This window comes from Episyrphus balteatus, chromosome 3 (genome assembly GCF_945859705.1).
Source record: "Episyrphus balteatus chromosome 3, idEpiBalt1.1, whole genome shotgun sequence".
Taxonomy (NCBI): domain Eukaryota; kingdom Metazoa; phylum Arthropoda; class Insecta; order Diptera; family Syrphidae; genus Episyrphus; species Episyrphus balteatus.
This window is the reverse complement of record NC_079136.1, coordinates 65,329,710-65,352,044: the sequence shown is the minus strand read 5'-3', so window position 1 is coordinate 65,352,044 and position 22,335 is coordinate 65,329,710. Positions and strand designations below refer to the sequence as shown.

Genomic DNA, 22,335 nt, shown 5'->3' with positions numbered 1-22,335 from the left:
TTTTCCATTACAAATTAAAAAAAAAAATATTTATTACAAATAAAAAATCGCCTTAACCCTCTACTGCATGAATTATGAACGAAATGAAATAAAAATTTGTTTAACATATTTTTAGCTTTATTGGGGGTTGAAAAAAGGTATTACATAGAAATTTTTATTTTTTTACATATATACATGTATACATTTTTAGAAACATAAACCATATATGGGTTAGCATGCAGCAAGACGATTTCCAGCTAAAAATGTATAACCCATATATGGTTTAGTATGCATTCAAGGTATGTTTCTAAATTTTGTTTTTATTACATTGGATTTTCCTTATTCATGGAATTTATCCAAGCTCTTTCTTTTATCATTGTTGCAGAAGAACATCTTCCATTTTCTACACATTGTGTAACGTCTTAAGTCCGCAAATTTGACATATTGGTGTTTTTGTTTGCCATTAAGGGATATGGTCGATGTTTTCAGTTCGCACTGAATTCAACGGCTTTTGCCATTGGTTGTTTTGAGTGAATTAGAGTTTCGGGATTAGATGGGGCTGGACTTCCGTCACTTGTATATTACTCCCTCAGCTTTGTTTTGTTCCATCTCTACTTTGATCACCTGCCAAAGTTGAAGGGCATCCTCTTTTTCGTGACATTGTAGATTTGCATAAGATGGCTTGTTTCATCTTAAAAAGGGCCAGAATCTGAAGCTAGATCGTCATCACTTCGAAAGCCATCACCAGTTTTAGCATTTACACACTTATTTTTTCCACAGAAAGTCTTCTTATTCATTTTACAAAAAAAAAAAAAAATTAAAATCCCACAAAAATCAGTAATTTAAGTCTCCAACGCATGATAACCCATATATGGTGTTTTGGAAAAAAAAGCAAAAAAAAGACAAAAATTATTATAAAAACAAAAAACTAACTTCGTAAGCATATAAAAGTATAATGAATTTATACGAAACTTATTTTTAATTAAATGCAACTAACTTTATAAAAAAGCACTTGAAAAGTACGTACTTCTTCACTGATCTGCACTTTACATATGCTCTTGAAACAATGAGTTTATTTCAGAATCACGACTCTCCTACTGATAATAAAAACCGGTTATTTATAAAAAAATTGACATAGTTTTATTTAAGTTTTTGACATTTGGTGCAATATAACGGGAATAAATCGATATGAAATTGAAAAACCATATATGGGTTAGTATGCGGTAGAGGGTTAAAAAAATATTTATTGCAAACAAAAAAATTTGCTTTAAAAAAAATGTAATTGCAACTGCAAAATATATAAAAAATTTTTTAATGCTTTTTTTTTTGACTATGAAATTTTTTTACTTGAAATAAATGATTTTTTTTTAAATTTCAAATGTATTTTTACAACCTTGAATAATAATAATATATAGCTTTTAATAAAATAATAATAATGGCCTTCGACGTAAGGCCATTTTAAACACTTTAATCACGCTAAATACGGTTTTTACAAACTTGTAACAAAAATGGCATACGTCTTGACTCTTGTAGAAAATTTTCACAAATAAATAGAAACTTGTAACTTTTTTTTTGGTGAAACAGAAACCCACAAGAAACTTGAAAGCTCACAAATTTGTTACTTGTAAAATACAAGTTTCGGTGAAACAGAAAATGGATTTTTTCACAAATTTAAAATTGTAGATTACAAGTACAATTTTGTGATCACAAGAAACTGGTGAAACAGAATTTCTCGATTTTTTCACAAATATTGTGAAAATTACTTGTAATTACAAATTTGTAAGTTGGTGAAATAGGGCCCTGGGCCTTAATGTGCCAAATTCGAAACTGCTAACTATTTAGATAACCTAATTCAAATCTCAAAATTGGCAATGTCCAAATTTTGTTGTTACCCATAGAGATTTTCACATACACCCTAAATAATCAAATTTTATCAGGTACTAAAGCCCCTTCAGTCTGGTTATTTAACAACCTTTTAAGCGTTCTTTTCTAACCCACAGATTCGTACAAGATATAGCTAGTGACGTATTTTTCGCTAACTGACTCACAGAGCAAGATTGTTCCCGACCTCCATTTCTTCTCAACTTTTAGTTCTTAATTTGTTCTTAATGACCAATCCGTTACTCTGTTGAAAACAGTAAAGGTGTATAACTGCCTCAACTATATCACACAGTGAACTCTAAAACCCAGCCTCAAAATTGAAAGTAATTAATTTGACAAAAACTAGGGCTAATAACCCCGAAACAAGTTCAATTCAACCAGACTGTGAATCATTTCAAACAAACGAAACTTAAAACAAAATAAATTCCAATTCCGATGTCTATCTTCCACGAGCCACAAAACACTTAATATCACAAAATCAAGATAAGAATAACAATTTTAATAGTGTCTTCACAAATTCAAAGCCCAAGATGATTGACCTTCGAAGAAAACACAAGTCCATCTTCAGTATTTACCTACCACAATATTGGCGCACATTCAAACGTCTGGTTTAGCCAAGTCCATCCGGACCAGACCGGACAGTGGCTACCCTGCTCGCTCAAAGCCTTTGGAAAATAAATATGTTTTTTTTTTATTACTCACATCCGCAGCTTATAACTTTGTTTAATCATCATCGATGTATGCGGAGATACCAAACATGAAAAAAAGTTATTACCTATAACTCTTGACAAGTTAACGCGCACTTGTTCATCAGTCATCGTCAGCAGAGTGAAGTAGTGTCTTGCCATATTTGTGGGTTGTGGCAGACGCAAATATCACATACATCTTATTCAAAAACAGCCAGAGAGAGATGTGATCTGCATAATTTTACCACGATACAAAACATATCTCAACATTCCCGAGAAAAAACTTAACAATATTAGAGTTGAAACTTTTCTGAGGAATCACAGAAGATATTTAATATATTTTCCATCATCTTGATCGTTAAAAAATCCACTATCGCTCTATGGCGTTGTGATCGCGAGGCAGCTCTCTAAACCACAGGTACTAATATAATGTTACCGATTTTTTTTTTTTGTTGTTGTTGTTAACAAATCACCACGACGAATTACTATAAAACAGATAATCATGGTACTAGGAGAACAATTCTTTCATTAACAGTCCTAGTGTCCACTTCGACAGAGTTTACAAGCTCTTCAATCGAATTTCGAAATGCAGATCACCTTAGTTATTCTAGTCATAACAGCTTTGCTGATGATCAGTGTGTCACAAGCTTTATTTTTCCCGTTTCGACGCGGTCCTAGTCCCGGTGGCAATTCAAGACAACGTTCTGGAAGAACTTATTCGGATATTGCCAAAATTGTCAATCCACAACCATACGCAGCGCCTGGAATTGGTCCGTATCCAGGGCAACCGTTCTGGTCTTATGGTTAAACTATGATTAAACAATGTTTTAAATAGTTTTTAAGTTATTTTTATGCTAACAGTTAATCAGTATTACGAAGTATAGATTAAGAAATAATAAAAAGTGCAAATATAATTTTATTATTTGTGTGAAGTGCCAAAAACCAGTTTTTTATGTTTGTTATTTTTAAAATTATTTGTTGTTAATAGTTTTAATGTTGTTATGCCGCCAGTTAAAATGTGGTTAAGAAAAAAGGGAAAGGGAAAAAAGGTTACGTACAAAGTAGTAAACCAACAACTGTTGCGGTTGCTCTACTTTTGTGTCTTGTTTCCGTACAAGAAAAGATGAGTTACATGATTTTTTTTTTATAGTTTTGTACGTGACAATAAATTGTACATCGAACATGAAAATGTGTAAATTAGAGTGATCGTGAATAAGAAACACGTAGGAATTGTTATCATAATGTTATGGTCTATTGACTGGTTGGAAGTATTTAAATATGAGTTAGCTGCTGCGAAGCGTTTTGTGTGACGTGAGGTGAATTTCTATTTGCACCAGACGCAAATGAAAATATCGTGAAAGGTGTAACGAACTTATTTAATATTCAAAGCACAAACAATAATTTGTGTACTTTTAAGTAGATACGAGTATTTGAGGGGTTTTTGTTTGATTGATTGAATTGGTGGTGTTTGTGACAAATGGAAGATGGTACAAGTGGTTTTTAGAAAATATACCTGTGAAACGGTGGTTTTTGCACATTTATTGAAAATAATGAATTTGTCAGTTGTTGCATTCGAGTCTTAGCAAGGAAATTATGTAAATCACTTAATTAATGAACTTTTTTTTGGGTGTTGATGGGAGAAAATACTGAGAGAAGAACGTGTACCAACTTTTTATGAACGTGCTATTTGAATTCTACCTTTTTGACAAGTGTGGTGGATATAACAATTAAACAATTAACACGATAAGTTCTGATTTTTTAAAGGCTCTGATGGGTCAGCATCAAATATCACTTTTTACGAAATCAGACCAATAAAAGAATGTAAAAATATTCAGAAAAGAAATTTTTTTAAAATACAAAACACAAAAACCTGGGCAAAATTATATTTCGTTACCTTTGTCAGTATTTCTGTTTAAAATTAGTATTTATTCAATAAAACACAGTTTTTAATTGATTTCTATTAGTTTTGCTCACTTTTACAGACAATACACATTCAAAATATAAACGCAATAAACATGCATGACTTGATTTTTTGCCTTGCTTTTCGCCTCCCGATATCTTACCAGCTCAAATTTTTAAAAACATATCCCAGTACCTACTTACATTTATTTATTTCTAAAAAAAAACATTAAAAACTGTATAATAACGTTGTAAGAACTAATCATAAAAAAACCGTTGTATGGCGTATGAGTGATTTTTTTCACACGAAATCGAAAAACTAAAACTTTCATAAAATTTCGTTTAACGCTTAATAATTGTGGCCAAATCTTTTTGTATTCAATCTAACTTTTTAAGTGCAAACCATTACAGAATAGAATTAAAATAATTAAAACTAAAAAAAATTCAAAGAAATACGACATAATTTGGTGTATTGCGTTTTTGATAAAATTTTTTTAAAAACTTAATAATTTCTTCAAGAAATCGGCAAAAATGAGGAAATATTATATTTATATTTTAATGAATAACTTTAAAGCTCGAATAACAACAGTTTTTTTTGTAGAACGTCCAATTTTATACAAGGTGTATTTTTCACAAGATTATTTTTTACTTGTGATATAGGTACTATAGGGCAAGTTTAGGATTCGTTAAAAAAAATCGAACTCGAGATAACAATTTTACATGACATTACGATTATGGAGAATGCCAAAAAAGTGGGTCCGGCAATTCTGTCTGTCTGTCTCTATCTGGAGCTGCAGCCTAAACAAGTGAAGTGATTTTCTTCAAACTTGGTAGTTAGCAGTTTTTGGTGATTCCCTAGAGGAGAAATTGAAATTTTTTTTAATGACCAAAACTAACGGTACCTGCCATATAAAGGAAATACAAAAGTTAATTTTTTTCAAAAACGGCTCTAACGATTTTGATTAAAATTTTTGTGTGTAGTATTACACATAAGAGCCAACTTTTAAAATAAAAAAAATATTTTTTGTACCGTTATTAACGGTACCTGTCATAGAACGGTTTTTTTTCGTTTCTGATTATCTCGTACAACATTAACCCGATTTTAATGAAAATTTTTATACAAAAGTGTTTAAGTAAAGGTAATATTAAAATTTTAGAAAATTTTCAAAAAACGCATTTTTGGATTTTTAAAAAATATTTCAAAAATTTTTTTTTTGAAAATCAATTTTTTGAAAACGGATTAATGAAAAATTTTGAAATTTAGTTTTTATGTGTAAATTAATTATTTCTTCAAAATGGCATACCAACTATTTTTTTTTTAAATATTAGAAATTTTTTATATATAAAAAATTATTTAAAAAAAAAGGCACCTACGATTTTCGAATTTTTTTTTTTTTAAAATACCTTTTTATTCAAGTAATAAAATGGCATACTTGGTTTTTTTTAAACATCATTTAAAACGGTGTTTAATTAATTATGAAAACAGATTTTATTTTTTTACACTACCTATGAAATTTCTTAAAAATATCAAATTGTTCCTAATTTTCTTGAATAAAAAGCTTTAACATTATAGTTACTTTAAGCATAAGAGCAAGTACGTGCGACCCGAGTCGTGCATTTTATTTTTCATCATTTTCAACAATAATTTCGAAAAAATTATGAACATATACATTTTTTTTTGAATCAGTCTAATTCAAAAACCAAAAAAACGTTTCCCGCCGACTATAGATTTTTACAATACAAGCAAATAAAGTTTCCTTAAATGGGCTTATGAAAAAAAAATCAAAGTTAGATGTTGATTTAGGTATACATTGTATTGAAAATCTCCTATTATTTTGTTGGAGCTTAATTATAATTCTTTTTAAATGTTCATAAAACAAAATTAAATGCCCTATTTTTACAAATACAATTTGCAATATGGTGGCAACACTTTTTTATTATTGAGTTTATTATTTAATATTTCTTAAAATGTTTCTCGTGTAAGACATTCTTTTTTTCTTGACTTCCTTTTAAAGTTCGATGGCGTCACTTATTCGAGGAATAAGAACCCAAATTTGTGTAATGAAAGTGAATTCATATATTTTCGATATTTTTTAACTGCTCATAACGCAGTTAGTTTTAAAAATTTAACAATTTATTTTCTTAAAGAGTAAGTATGTATTGTGGATGAATACCTATTTTTCTTGTTAATGACTAAATACAGGTAATATAATAGTGGTCATTATGTGTGATTTGAATTGCATTAATCCAAATTAATATGCTTTGTTTCAAATTTAAATTCAAGTCAGTAAGTCAAGGAATTTTATCGAAATCTTGATTAAAAACAATAAAACAAAAAAGACAAAAAAAGAAGATAAGAATTTTGTATAATTTTTCTCTTTCAGCTTGTCTGAATTCTATTTGGTAGTAATGTGAAGTTGATATTTTTTTTGAACCGAAAATAACCAAAACAGAAAAGCTTGTTTTTCTCATTTCTCATCATGTTATAATTTCTAAAATAAACTAATTTAGAAAACAAAATCCGTTGTGCATTTTTGAAAAATATGTATGTATTTTCAACTTTTTTTTCAGTTTTTTGAAAATTGATTGACAATTTTTTTTTGAAACATTGTTTCTACGTCTCGAATAATAAACTTTTTCCTATACAAGGATTAAATAGCTAATACTTTGTTTTGAGAAAAAAAAAGAGTCTAGAAAAATGTTTTTTTAATTTGTCGTACATAATTTTACAAATCAGCAACAAATTTTTAGCTTAAAGTCGTAATCATCCTTAAAGTTATTAACAAAAAAGACACATTGTCGCCTCAGAATTATAAGGTCGTATTAAAAAAAAAAAATTAATTTACCATCTTGATGCAAAACGTTTTGAATACATATTTAATAAAAATCTTTTTGACCTTCAATTTGTATTTCTTATCTGTGTATCTCGAATATGTGTTTTTTCATATTCGAAGACATATAAGCAAATTCGAAACATGCAAGTATGAAAACTTGCCTTTTTTTAAAGATTTGACTCTTGAAATCAGAAATTTCATCTGTAGAAAGTCGAAATTTTTCGATTAAAAAGTTGACATTCCTTTCGAGGTCAATTTCCCAAGATAAACATAACTGAATTCAAAATATGTCAATTCTAAAAATGTAATTAGAATAAGTTTATTAAAAAACACTGTGCTCAGCTTACAAAAAAAAACTTTACTCGCGAGAGTCACTGCTTTAGTTAGAACTTTAGGAATTGTTGGGTAAGAAATGTATTAATCCAAAAAAGTTTATGGATTAAAAATTTTTTTTTTTGAAAAATCACTTTTTCTGGATATTGATAACAAATTAATTTAATTTTTTTTTTATGCAACTTAAACTGTAAGAGAGTAGCCAGTTCGTGCGACCTGTATATTATTTTATAAATCCCTATTTAATTTGTACTTATTTAAATTTAAAAAAAAAAGAAATCATTTTATAATTTTTGATAATATATTTTATATTTTTAAATGTTATTAATCTTTTTTTAGTTTCGTTATTTGCAGTAATTTTCTTACTATCAAAATTAAAACTAGTATCAAAACCTTAATCAACTTAAAAACTAAATAAGCAACAACACTTAAAAACACAATAACATCGATGCTATTCTCTTGCAAAATATTCATTCTCTTCAAAGGACTCTGCATATGAGGTGCTCCTTTGTGCCGTATTACATATTCAATCCAATAAACAGTATTCTGCCGTGCTGTTAAAGGACGATCTCGATAAAGTTCTGAAAATTGTCGAACTATATTTCTATACTTGTCATTTTCCATAACTTCCAAAACAGCTTCTTTGAATGAATTCTCTGTCATTGAATGAATATCAAGTGCTAATCCATGTCCTTTAGCTTGAATTTTATCAGCATTTGTTGGTTGATCACCATAAACTGGCAATGCCACCATTGGAACTTGATGATATTCCGATTCTGTAACACTCCCTTTGCCAGCATGGGTAATGAAGAGTTTTAAATTTCCATGAGCTAAAATATCGTCTTGTGGAAGCCATTTTTTAAACAGGATATTTGATGAATTTCCTGGAAATTGATCACTATCAAATTTCCATATCACATTGTAGGGGAGATTTGACAATGTCTTGTAAACTGTTGGTATAAAGTTTGGATCTAAATGATCAGCCTTAACATTTGATCCAAGACTGAAAAATATTGCACCTTTGGATGAATTTTCAAGGAATTTAGCAACATCCTAGAAGAAGTAATGAAGTGCTGAGAGAATTTATATTTTTTTCTTTTTTTCAAAAACTTACATCTGGCAATGGATCTGGTTTTTCTTTAATTTGAATTCCACCAATTTCTACCATTCCTGGAACAAGAGGTCTTACGGGTCCTTCGCTGAAGTGATGATTGAAAAGAACCAGCGAAATGTTGTTTTGCATTTCTGTCAGCGTCGGATACTTGTCAGATGGATAATTTTCACTAAAAAAAAAAAACACCCAAAAGAACCGTTTTCAAAAAAAAAAAAAAATATTTTTCAAAAAATAAAAGTTTGATGTTTGATTTTCAAAAAAAAAAATTGGTAGGTATGCAATTTTTAAGAAAATATTTAACAACACTTAAAAACAAAGTTAAAAAAAAAAAAAATTGGTTTTCCAAAAAAAAAAAAAAAAAACAGAAATTTAACTTTCCATAAAAAAACTGGTATGCACTTTTTAAGAATTTATTTTTCAACACTTTGAAATTTGATTTCAAAAAAAAAATAATCTAACCGTTTTTCCAAAAAAAAAAGGAAATTAGAAAAATATTGAATTTTAATTATCAAAATGAAAGGTAAATTTAGCAATTTTTGAGAAAACATTAATCAATACAAAGACTTGTTTCTTTAGCGAAACGTTTTCAAAAACTTGAAAAGTTAGTTGATATTTGATTTAAAAAAAAAGAAAAATAATAGGTATGCAATTTTTAGAAAATATTTATAACAAAGTTCTAACAAAGTTCAGAAAATTGAAAAAAAAAATTGAAATACGATTCTCAAAAAATAAGCGAACCGTTTTTAACGAATTGCTTTTCCGAAAAAAATGAAAAAAATTTAAATTTAATTTTCCAAAAAAAGCTGGTATGCAATTTTTAGAAAATATTTATCAACACTTCGAAACAAACTTCAAATAATTTAAATTTGATTTTCAAAAAAATAAGCGAACCGTATTCAACATATTGATTTTTCGAAATAAAAAAAAAAACTTAGAAAGAAAGAAATAAAATAAGCGAACCGTTTAAAAATAATTCGTTTTTGAAAAAAAAGATAGGTAAATGAAAAAAATTTAAACTTAATTTATAAAAAACAAGCTGGCATGCAATTTTTAAGGAAATACTTATCAACACTAAGCAACAAAATTTAAATCTTATATATAAAAATGAGTTCGTTTAGTGTGTGTGGCCGATAAACTCGCGTTTGGCTGGTCCGATTTTGGTAATTTTTTGTTTGTTTGAAAGGTATTTATATGTAGATGGTTTGTATAAAAAAAAAATAACTTTTCTCCCACTTTCACATAGCTGTCAATTTGTACGAGTGAAAAAACACTCTTGCTTTTTAAAAAGTTTAACTAAGCTTTATTTGTAAAAAAAATATATTAAGACAGGCTTTCAAAATAATAATTATTGTTTATAGTCTGTGATGCCTGTCAACGTTTGAATTTGCTTGAAGCAGACACTCATTGGGACTCAACGCTTCCTGGTGCATCTGTTTTGTCTTCGCCACATCATATTGTTCTCAGTAAATATAATCACATCTTATCCTTCAAATCCACTCGAACTTTAGATTAGGATTAGATACACCGAATGCGCCGTGTGACATTAAATCCACATTTGGATTACACAAATGAAAAAATGTATAATCAAGTTGTGATCTTTATTTAGGACACGTGTTTTGTTCGATGATTGCGAATAAAGCATTAGCACAATTAGGATTGGTTGCTCCAAATCGTGAAGAGCAAGATGTTCTTGATCAAGAAATACTACGCGGAAGGCAATACAATTGCGTTGTATTAAGAATATTTGTGCAAACCAATTCCCGAAGTATGACACTATTATGCAAGGTGTCATCAATCAGAGTTGTGGTTTGTATTTCTTAGATGCACCCGATGGTACGGGAAAAACATTTTTGATACCATTACTTTTAGCATAAATACGATCTGAAAATAAAATAGCATTGGCTCTGGAAATTGCAGACATGTTATTAGATGGTGGCCGTACAGCATTAGGCCAGTCATTATGTCGGAAAAAACGGCTTAGAAATGCAAAATGACCGAGAAAGCTAAATTTTGGATATGTTGTAGAGGATGCTTAAAAAAGCTTAACTTGAAGTTTTCGACCAAGATTTCTTATGAGGTTTTTTGACAATAACTCGGCTATCTGACGAGATGCGAAAATTTTACAAGAAGCTTTTTTGTAGCTTTTAACGAGTTCTACAATTCATGTATACACATTTTTTGTGTATCATGAACCGTTTTTGAGATATCGATTAAAAAAGTCACAAATTTAGGACATGCCATTTGTTTTTTGACATAATCTATTTTTGGGTGATGAATATCGAAAAAATTATTGAAATAAAATTTGTAGACCACATTCAGACCTACAATGTCGTATTTTTATATTTTTTTTTGGACAAAAATTACGACTTCCAGCCGGCAGCAAAGTCGTTTAGTCCGCGCCCACCGCCAAGCAAGCCGCCCGTTCCGTTGTAAAAAAACAATCATTCATGTTTTTTTTTAATGTTTATATTATTATATCAGTAACACATACATACAAATGTATGTATTTATTTAATAAATAATGAGAAGAAGATGGTAATTTTTTTTTTGTAACCCCAATTTTATTAACCCAAATTTTGTAAATACAGTATACCGGCTCTTGTGTTGATTGTGCATTTTGTAATTTGCTTCAATCTCTATATTATTTAGTTCATCAAAATTGCAATTAGATCAGTGCCAATAATTTTTGAAAATAAAAAAATTATAAGCAGCATATGGGCGGTTGGAAAATTTAGGATAAATGGTATATGAAAGGGGAAAAATATTATTAGGGCCAAGCAAAAAAATACAATTTTTTGCTTCATGTTGCTGAATTTTCAAAGTTTTTGTCCTGGTATATCCAATGGTAATTTGGTAATTTGATACATTGCTTTCATTTGTGATAGGGTCAACCGATTTGTAGGCAAAACCTTGTGCATTTATATAGTTTAAAATTGTTGCATTGATTTCAGAAACATTTTTATTTGTAACAGCCATTATTGCACGTTCACTCAGCCAAGTATGATTTTTGTAATTTGTCTTTATAGTAGAGTAACTAAAGCAAATTATTAGGGAACCCTGCCGAACAGCTCTGATTTTGACGATTTTTTTTTCAAACGTAGGTAATTAAAAATACTTTAAAGTCTATAGATTAAAAATTGCCGGTGTTGCCGTATTGTTTTTTAAAATTAAAATTAAATTTTTTTTAACAAAACCATTTTTTTTGCTTAAATTTCATAAAACAAATGATAGCAAAAGATTCTCTAGGTAATTTAAGGAAAATATATAAAAGGCAGTTAGGGACAATCTTCCATCGTTCAAGTGATAAATGCAATTTTCTAACATTCTGACCTCAATCACAAAAAAAATATTTTGAAAACAACGGCAACACCTACAATATTTTAAAATACATTTTTAAAAAGCCAGAAGCTCATTGTTATCTCTTAAATTTAAATCCACTAAATTTAATCAAGACTTTTTGAAAAAATGGTCCTCAAACTCAGAATTAAAAAAAAAAATGTTATTAGAAAAATTTAAAATGACGTTTTTCCAAACTTTTTCTAATAAAATATGAATTTATTTTAAAAAATTTTTGGCCATAAATATTATCAGTTGAATTTCGAAGCAAAAAAGGTAAAATATATCACACTTTTGAAAAAAAAAATGAAAAATTACTTCAATTTCAATGGTTTTTTTTTATTAAAACTGAATTTTTGCATTGAAATAATTAATTTTCTCAAAGACTGTGGTAAATAGGAACTTTAAATTTTTGATATTTAACTTTCAACAGTAAGGGTTATTAAATGAATAAAAAATAATTTTATGTTTAGATGTTGAACTTTAAAAAAAAATTAAGTTACATTTTTTTTCAAAACTTTTATTAAAAAAAGTTCTTCGAAAATAAAATACTTTTTAATTTTTTTCATAAACCGTAATACATATTGACATTTCCTTTTATAATTTTAAATCATAATAAATGCGGCCAAAAAAATTTGAAAATAAATGCATTTTATATTACGACCAAGTTTAAAAAACGACATGTTAAAATTTTTTCAATAATTTTTTTTTTCAAAATCTGAGTTCAATTACCATTCTTTCAAAAGCCGTTCATTCAATTAACTTAATTTTAATTTTACATACATGACTAAGCTTCTAGCTTTTAAAAAATTTATATTTGAATATTGTAGGTGTTGCCGTTGTTTTCAAATATTTTTTTTTTGTGTTTGAAGTAAATTAATAAGAAAATTGCATCTATCGCTTGAACTATGGAAGATTGTCCCTCACTCCCATATATTTTTTTTCCTTGAATTTCCTAGACAATACTTTGGCATCAGTTAATTTATGAAATTTAAGAAAAATTTTTGAAAAAAATTTGTAAAATCTTCAATTAAATTTAAAAAATCAAAACGGCAACACCGGCAATTTTTATTCTATAGACTTTAAAGGCTTGGCCACACCGGAGGGTATGCGGTAGAGGTACGGGTAGCGGTAACGATATTTGTATGAAAAAAATTCCACATCTGAACGTTGATATGTCAATTTGGAATTTTTTTCATACAAGTACCGTTACCTCTACCCGTACCGCTACCGCATACCCTCCGGTGTGGCCAAGCCTTAAAGTATTTTTAATTACCGACGTTTGAAAAAAAAAAGATCATCAAAATCTAAGCTGTTCGGCCGGGTTCCCTAATATTGCCATTTTTTGAGCTTTAGTTACTCCACTATTATACTTGGAAAAACACTTTGAATCAATTCATTTTTTGAATTTACATTGAAAAAATTGTTTTGAAGTGTAATTCGGCCTTCCGAATCAAGTGTCGCTATTCCATTAACAATGTCCAATAACTGCATAAATTACAATAAATTGGTTAATGTTCATTACAATAAACCAGTTTTTTTTCGGTTTAAATGTATTTTCAAACAGGTTCTATTTTTTTTAAAAGTACACTCAGCGAAGCGGGTGGGGGTTAGCTAGTAATATAATATAAATATGCGGTCATTGATTTTTCAAAAAAAAAAAGAAAGGTATTTTTTCCATTTTTGAGAAAACATTAATCAATACTTCTTAGGCTTTGTTTCTTAAGCGAACCGTTTTCAAAAAATTGAAAAAATAATTGACATTTGATTTAAAAAAGGCAAGAATGCAATTTTTTTCCAACAATTAGAAAAAAGTTCAAATATAATTATAAAAAAATTGAAATTTGATTTTCAAAAAAATAAGCGAACCGTTTTCAACAAATTGATTTTCCGAAATAAAAAAAACTTAAAAAAAGTTGAAATTAAATTTTTCAAAAAAAAGCAGTTGTGCAATTTTTATAAAATATTTATCAACAGTTAAGAAACAAAACATAAAAAATATAAAATAAATATGCGATCCATTTTCAAAATATTCATTTTTCCAAAAAAAAAAAATTGAAAAATATTGAAATTTAATTTACAAAAAGAAAGGTAATTTTTTCCATTTTGACATTAATCTAAGACTTTGTTTCTTGAACAAACCGTTTTCAAAAAATTGAAAAAATGATTGACATTTGATTTTCAAAAAACTAAGAAACAAAGTTCAAAAAAAGAAAATAAATATAAAGAATAACAAATTCGAAAAAAATTAAAATTTAATTTTCCAAAAAAGCTGGTATACGCAATTTTTAACACTAAGAAGCAAATCTCAAAAAAATTCAACACACCACCGCAATTAAAAGTGACACATTTAAAATTAATTCACTCAAATGAATTTAAATAATGTTCATACGAAAAACTCACTTGTAAACTTGCTCAATCAAAATACCAAACACTCCCGAAAATATTCTTTCGACAATATTGGCCAAAAAACCTATAACTCTTCGCGAAAAATCCATTGGTTTTGGATCCATTAAAGCAAAAGGAACAAATTCTGGATGTGTCGGATTGCCAATAAGCCGATTAAGATATCCAAAAGGCTGTAACACCCAAGACATCACCACAGGGCATTTAAAATGTGCAGCCACACCCAATTGATATTCATTAAATCCATATCCATGTAGCATTAAATCAAATTGATTATCTTCCTTCATAAAACTTATAAAATCAGGATCTTTTGTGAATTGTGAATATCGATCAAACAATGTTTTGGTGGCTGAAAATGTTTTGATAATCTTGAGATGGGCTGGAGCGTCTTTCATATCGTTTACCAATCGTGTAATTTCTTTGGCTGAGACATCGAGATTCTTTAGAAAGATATGCCTATATTGTGGATTCTTATCTTTTAGAGGCATTGATGTTATCACGGTTACATTGTGACCTTTTTCAACTAAAGCTCGAATTATGCTCATGTGAATGATCAAATGCGATGGACTGTATGTTAAAAATAGACCGAGTATATTTGAGGCATTTGCAGTGATAATTGCGTTGGTGAAGATTATAGTGAGTAATGCAATTGAGAGCTTCATTTTTCCTTTGTTAGATTTCGACAAGTAAGAGGTATGACCAACTGCAAAATACTAAAGTCTTGAAACTGGCCAAAAGAATTTATGATTTTTATTTGATCGCAAATCTTATCATCACACAGGTGTCTCAAATGATAAGATTGCTTTCGTTTTCAATAAGATTACAAGTCTAATTAAAATAACGCATTGCTCAAAAATCACAATGAGAGAATATAGAATTTTGAATTGTTCTTATCAGGTTCAATAAGTATGATTGGAATTAGGGCTCTTGATATTACCCGGGTAATACCCGTTTCGGTAAATACCCGGGTACCCGGGTACCCGAATATGCGGGTATTACCCGAATGTGCGGGTACCCGGGTATTTTAAGTGGCGGGTACCCGAGAAACCGGGTAACGTGTTCTTAATAGCATAAAATGAGGGAAAATATCAGAGAAATCTAGTTTAATTTATTTATAAGTAATTAGTCGTTCATAAGAAAAATTCGTTTTGAAAAATATGAGCCTTTAAAAAATTACCCATAACAAACACGGTTTAAACAATAATAACACCTGCACACAAAATAAAAAAAGTGTCATGTACCAGGAACCATCCTATCTTTCTATATGTTTTTAGGCACGCTGAATCCGAATTTCAAGTACGTTTGGCCCGGTCACCCTCCAGTTTTGTGCTGTGACTGCATTTTGTTTGGATTTTTATGACTTTTTTTGAGTTTTTTGCATTTTTCTCATAACTGAAGGGTGTTCGGGCCAAACGGACTTGAAATTCGAATTCAGCGTGCCCAAAAACATATAGAAAGATAGGTCTGGTTCCTGGTACATGACACTTTTTTTATTTTGTGTGCCGGTGTAATTTTTGGGTTTTTATAAAATTAATTTTCTATTTCTCAAAAGAACCATATATGCGTTGGTAAGGTTTTAACAAAAAAAGTTTATTTTGAAGAAAGTTGTTTCTTTCCGTCATAAGAATACATATTACACTTTGATGTTTCTTATAAGCGTCGTGCATTGTATTCTGATTTCTGATACGCGAATGTTACATAATCTCATCAATGCTCACGAATGTACACATCCCAACTAGCATAGCAGCTTCTGTAAATTGAAATCTTCCAGGTTCTACTTTTTATACAGCTTGTATTGAACTTGCTTCAGAATTTAACTGCTTATAGAAGTTCGGACTTGTTTAACAACTTCTAATAAGTTGTTTAAATACTGTTAAATAAACTTAAACGAAGAAAGCTTGTTTTACGGATAAGTCTGTTTAATGAATTTATAGGAGCTTTACAGAAGTTACCAAGTTTTGTATTTGATTTTTGGTTTTGATATTAAATAATCTAGCTCGGACACTTTTGGGTTTTGACATTGAATAATTTAGCTCTGACATTTTTTTGCTATTTGAACTGATTAAGTTTTTGATTTCATTAATGAATATACTAGGATGGCCGAGTGGGTAGAGTGGTGGACTACCACCAAGCAGATACGAAGTTCGATTCCCGTGTGTGGTAAAAAATTATATGCTTTTAGAATTATTCTTAGAGCCGATTTTTCCGTCTTCTAATAAACAGTCAGTTAACTGTTCGATGAATAAAGTTATTAGGCTCATAAACAATCAGATAAAAACATTGAATTTTTCAATTAAGAAAAATCTATTCTACAGAATAACAAAAATAAATTGTCAAATTCAAAAATATTTAAAATTAAACGTCATTTTTATTCATGATTGTTTTTGTTTTCTTGTGTTCCACTGTATTTTTTTCAAAATTCTTTCAAAACAGCTTTGACAACCGACACAATATTTTTGTTGAGATTATTCCTTAGAATAATTTTTATTCGTCTCTGAAAGAAGCAGATAGTTTTATTCTTAGGAATAAGCTATATCTGGCTGTTGAAAAATTGATTTTTTCTCTAACCTTAGGAATAAGTACTAACTGACTGTTTAACTGACTATTGAAAAATTGGCCCTTAATAGATTAACTAAAAACTAATGGAATATTGTATATAATATCAGATCAAAAGATATAATTCATGATTTAAAACCTCATTTTTTGATAAAAGGTTTTAAGATAAGAACTACTTTTAACATAAGAGCAAGTACGTGCGACCCCAGTCGTGCATTTTATTTTTTTACTTCTTTCATCCTTGGTTCTTATCCCAAAAGCAAACTTTTTGCCAAGTTTCACGAGTGTAACAATTTTTGTCGTGAAGTCTGAGAATCGGCCATTCTGCCAATATGAATTTTCATATCATAAAATGGTTAGGGTGGTCCAACCAAACATTTTTTAAATATATTTTTGGAACGATTTTTATGAAATTTTGTGGGTTTATCACGTAAGTCTAGGAATCGGCCAACATCTATTTTCATACCACTACATGGTTGGGTTATCCACTCAAAATTTAATTTTTAAATTTTTTTCCAACGATTTTTTTATGAGTTTTTTTGTACATATCGGCTAGTCTGAGAATCTACCAAGATTTATTTTCATAAAACTAAATGGTGCGTGACAGTATTTAAATTACAAATTTTAGTCTTAGTAATTTGAATTTTGACTGCGCATTTCATCAGTTCTATTGGAAAGTTTTATTGTTTGTGGAAATAACATTTTCACGACATAAATACATATATATTAAACAGAAATGGACTTAATTGAAATGGGACTGCACTGATGCTTTGAATTATCAAAATCGGTTCGCCTAGTCGAAAGTCATGAGGTAATAAACATAAAAAAGAAATACAGTCGAATTTAGAACGTCCACCTTTTAAGAAGTTGATAGCAAATTTTAGGAGTGGATGTTTAACCCAAATGGGAGAACTATGAAGTTTTATAGCCTTATGCGTTATAATAACGAATTAAAATGCTTGGCAACTTCAAGTCGTGGCTTTATATTGTTTTCAAGGAGTTAAAAAAAGTTAGTTTTCCAGCTGATATGAATAGCCTAAATTCGTAATATATCATATTCTAAATACAGGAACTTTAAGTCCGCAAACATCAATCTTGATAATGCAGTCAATAGAACTAAAAAAACACATGTTTGATGTTGTGACCCGATTTCTTTTTTTTTAAGAAAAGATTGACTCCAACATTGGAAGTAAATAGCAGAAGAGGCGTAACGAAGTCCGCCGGGTCAGCTAGTTGTTTATATAAATACTGTACTATACTACTGTTTTGTATAAAAGTCTTAAAGTCAAAAAGAAATAAAGTTATGTTAAATTTATAATATTGTTTATGTTTTTTTTTTAACCTCGACTATAGTCGAATCGATCGAATCCAACTATACATTTATTGATTTTACAGTGTGGTAAACAGCAAAGACCGAGAAATGTTCTTAAATCTGTTTCAATCACATTATTTATGCCTAGATACGAAAATATTAAGGCTACCCGAATATGACCGGGTACCCGTATTATAACGGGTACCCGAATTTATGGCCCCCGGGTAATACCCGGAAATGCAGGTACCCGGGTACCCGGGTAGTTACCCGGGTATGCGGGTATCAAGAGCCCTAATTGGAATGTACACTGAAAGAATATTAATACCTCAAGTATGCTATTTGATTTCTTGTAAAAAAGGGAATCTAATCGCTCTTAAATCGTTTAAAAAAAAACATGACTTTACAAAAAAGCTGATATGCCATTTTTCAGAAAATATTAATCAACATTTAGAAAGCAAGTTCCAAAAAAGATAAGTGAAACGATTCCGTAAAACTGATGAAAAAAAATTAAATGAAATGAAAAAATTGAAATTTGATTTAAAAAAAAATGTGCGAACCGTTTTCAACCGTTTTCCGAAATAAAAAAAAAATTGAAAAAAGTTGAAATTTAATTTTCCAGAAAAAGCTGGTATGCAATTTTTAAGAAAATGTTTATCAACACTAAGAAACAAAACTTTAAAAATATATAATCATTTTTATCAAAAAACAAAACCGACTTCCATGGATCATAACTGGGTTTATGGTTTTTCTAATATGGTCAGAACTGAATGAAATTGAAATGGGACCACATTGCAGCTTTCAGCTTTCCAATACAAACAAATTATCAAAATTGGTTCAGTCCAAAGTTATGAGGTAACAAACACAAAAAAAAAAAACAAAAAAAAAGAAATACAGACGAATTGAATACCTCCTCCTTTTTGTAAGTCGGTAAAAAATTAAATGAAATGAAGTTTGATTTTCAAACAAATCTCTGGATTAACATTTTGTATATCTTTTTTTTTTTCAAAATTATGACCATTATTTAAAAACAATTTTTTGTAAAAATATGTGGATTTCAGTCCCTTTTTCGATAACAAAAATTAAAAGTATGTTATCTGACTAACTATTTGTACTAATCCAGTAACTATGAATTATTATCTTTCAATTAAGCCATACATCGAAACCTAAAAAATTATTTAATGGAATATTTTTTACGAATTTTCAAAGATATGTAACATGAGAGTAACGCTGGTACCGAAAGGGTTAAGAAAAGATTAATCCGCCGTTTGACACAAATCTTCAAAAAAGTTCAGAATGTCGTTTTCAAAAAAGAGATTTTCAAAACAAATTGAAATCTGGGGTCGAATTATGGCATACGTTCTTTATCGTATATAATATTTTAAACACTTAGAAAAAACAGCAACTATTTTCAAAAAAAAAATGATGTTAAAAAAAATTGAAAAAAATTGATATTTGATTTTCAAAAACAAGCTAGTATGTAATTTGAAGAAAATATTTATCCAGAAAGAAAGTAAAAAAAAATTAAAAAAATATCTATCCACCGTTAATTTTGGTCCTAAAAGTAAAATTGTAATTTCGCCTCTATGGACTTTCAGAAAAATCAAAAACAAAGTGCCGAAGCTATAGGTTTATTTTTCTTTTCTTGTTTTTTTTCTATTTTGACTTTCTGCTTGAGCGATTTAAAAATTATTAAAGATGTTATTTTTTGAATTTTATATACATAGGGTGTCCCAAAAGTCAAAGTCGAAAAGAAAACGGTAGGTGGTGGCAGTAATCAGAAAAATAATTATTAAAAATGTAACCATGTATTGTGCGAGTTATTGGCATTAAAAAAAAAAAACCTTGAAAAAATGGTCACCCTATGACGGTCTTTCATGTCCCGTGACTACAAATCTTAAGTTTTCTCATTTTTACTTGCGATATAGGTACTATACATATATCAAGTTATGCATTCGTACAAAAAAAAAAGTTGAGATAACATTTTTCCATGACATTACGATGATAGAGAATGCCAAAAAAGTGGGTCCCGGAAGTCCGTCTGTCTGTAAACCAAGCTACAGCTTAAACGAATGGACTGATTGATGTCAAATTTGGTATGTAGCGTTATTTGGCGACTCTCAATAGGGGTTTTTGGAATTAATGTTTTTGGACCAAAAATAACGGTACTTGTCGTATACCGATTTTAGTAAAGTTGAAATTGCTCAGAAACGGCTCCAACGATTTTGTTTAAAAAATTTAGTTGGAAGTTTTAAGACAAGGTCTATCTTCTAATGAAAAAAAATTATTTTTGAAAATCATTATTAACTGTACTTGCCATAGAACCGTTTTTTTTTTTTAATATGATTTGCTCCAAAACAGCTTATTCGATTTCAACGAAACTTTTTCTGAAAAAGCATTTATATAATTTTAATATACCTACATAAGCCAAAAATAAAATTTCGAAAAAAATAATTTTTGGATTTTTAAAAAAATTTTGCAAATATTTTTTTTGAAAAACAAATTTTCGAAAACGGGACATTGAAGTTTTTTGAAATTTTGTTTTTAGTTGTTGGTTAGTGATTTTTTTACAAAATGGCATACCAATTTTGTTTTAAAACTTTTTTTCCAAAAAATTATTTATAAAAATTAGTTTTTTAAAAAACAGCTCTAACGATTTTGAAATTTTTTTTTCCAAAAATGCAACTTAATAATATATCAATCAAAACTGCAACTGCATACTTGTTTTGGAGGGCAATTTGATTTCAGATTTTGTTTTATTTTTTTTTTTTAAACGAATTTTATGTTTTTTTTATTTTATTTTATTTTTTTGTACCTGACATTTCCCAAATTTATAAATAAAAAGTCTTAAAAATTTAAGCACCTTGAACTCTAAGAGCAAGTTCGTGCCACCCAGTCGTGCATTTTATTTTATTTTACTATGGAACCTTGAATAACCCTTCTAATTCAATAGAATATAGTGCAACAAAAAATGCACAACGAAACTTGGAAAGTAACGATAAAAGTTGGCTTGTTCAATTCTCTTTTCAAAATGGTATAACATTGTTGAATATATTCCAAAAACAACGGAAACAAAAAAATTTTTCTTTAGAAATCAGAATTTTTTAATTCATTAATTTTTCCATATTATTTAATCTTTGGTAGGTACCTTTTTAGAACTGACTTTGTTTTTTTCATAGTAATAAAGTGCTTATTTTTTAAAAGATAAAAGAAGCTAAATGAATGATGGAAAAGCAATAATTACATATTATATACCTTCTTTCAAATAAGGGGCTTACAACAATGATTCTTAAAATTTTTAATTAAAAAAAAAAAAAAAAAAAAATTTTCGATCACTGGGGATCGATCCTATTCTTTTAAAAATGAAATGAAGTTGACTTAAATTTATGCGGATTTCATTTATTTTTAGAAGAAATATATTTTTTTTTAAGAAGATGGGATTTAAAGTGAGCATCATCTTTTTAAGGTAGCTTTTTTCTCCGTAAATGTATTTTAAAACCCTTATTGAAAAGTTTAAACAGTTAATTTTGCAATAGAAGATAATGTTACTCATACACCATAGTGACCGTAGAGACTATACGAATTAATGGGCTAGAACTATTATATCGCTGACTAACAAAAAATAAAATTTATAGTTTGTCAATCAACTTAAAAATTATTCAGTAGATTTTATTTGAATTCTTAAAGTAAAGTGCTAAAATCTCTAAGGGCCAATTTATTGAGCCTCCATTAAATTTTGAAATTTATCGTTTTAGTTAACGGCGTTTTTAAACTATTGACGCCTTTAAGTATACATCATTAAAAATTCATTTAATTCACTCTTCTTTAGTTAAAGCCTTTACCTCTAATGGAAACTTTAAATTTAAAACTCTGTTAAAAATATCCTAGGGAATTTTTATTTATTTTTTATTCAAACTGTCAAAAACTACGATTTTGTCAAATTGAATTTGAAGATTTTAATTATAAACAATATGAAAAACATAAAAACTACGCCGCGTAATT

At 28.7% G+C, this 22,335-nt stretch overlaps 1 protein-coding gene across 1 annotated transcript; it reads right to left on the bottom strand.

Moving 5' to 3' along the window:
- Window positions 1-3,260: 3,260 nt before the first annotated feature.
- On the bottom strand, window positions 3,261-15,220 carry LOC129915046 (UDP-glycosyltransferase UGT5-like). Its single transcript, XM_055994502.1, has 4 exons — window positions 14,466-15,220; window positions 8,727-8,895; window positions 7,979-8,665; window positions 3,261-3,338 (listed from the first exon to the last, which is right to left on the bottom strand). Exons 1-4 carry the CDS (start codon window positions 15,128-15,130, stop codon window positions 3,261-3,263), a joined length of 1,599 nt encoding a protein of 532 aa, XP_055850477.1. The 5' UTR covers window positions 15,131-15,220.
- Window positions 15,221-22,335: the final 7,115 nt, after the last annotated feature.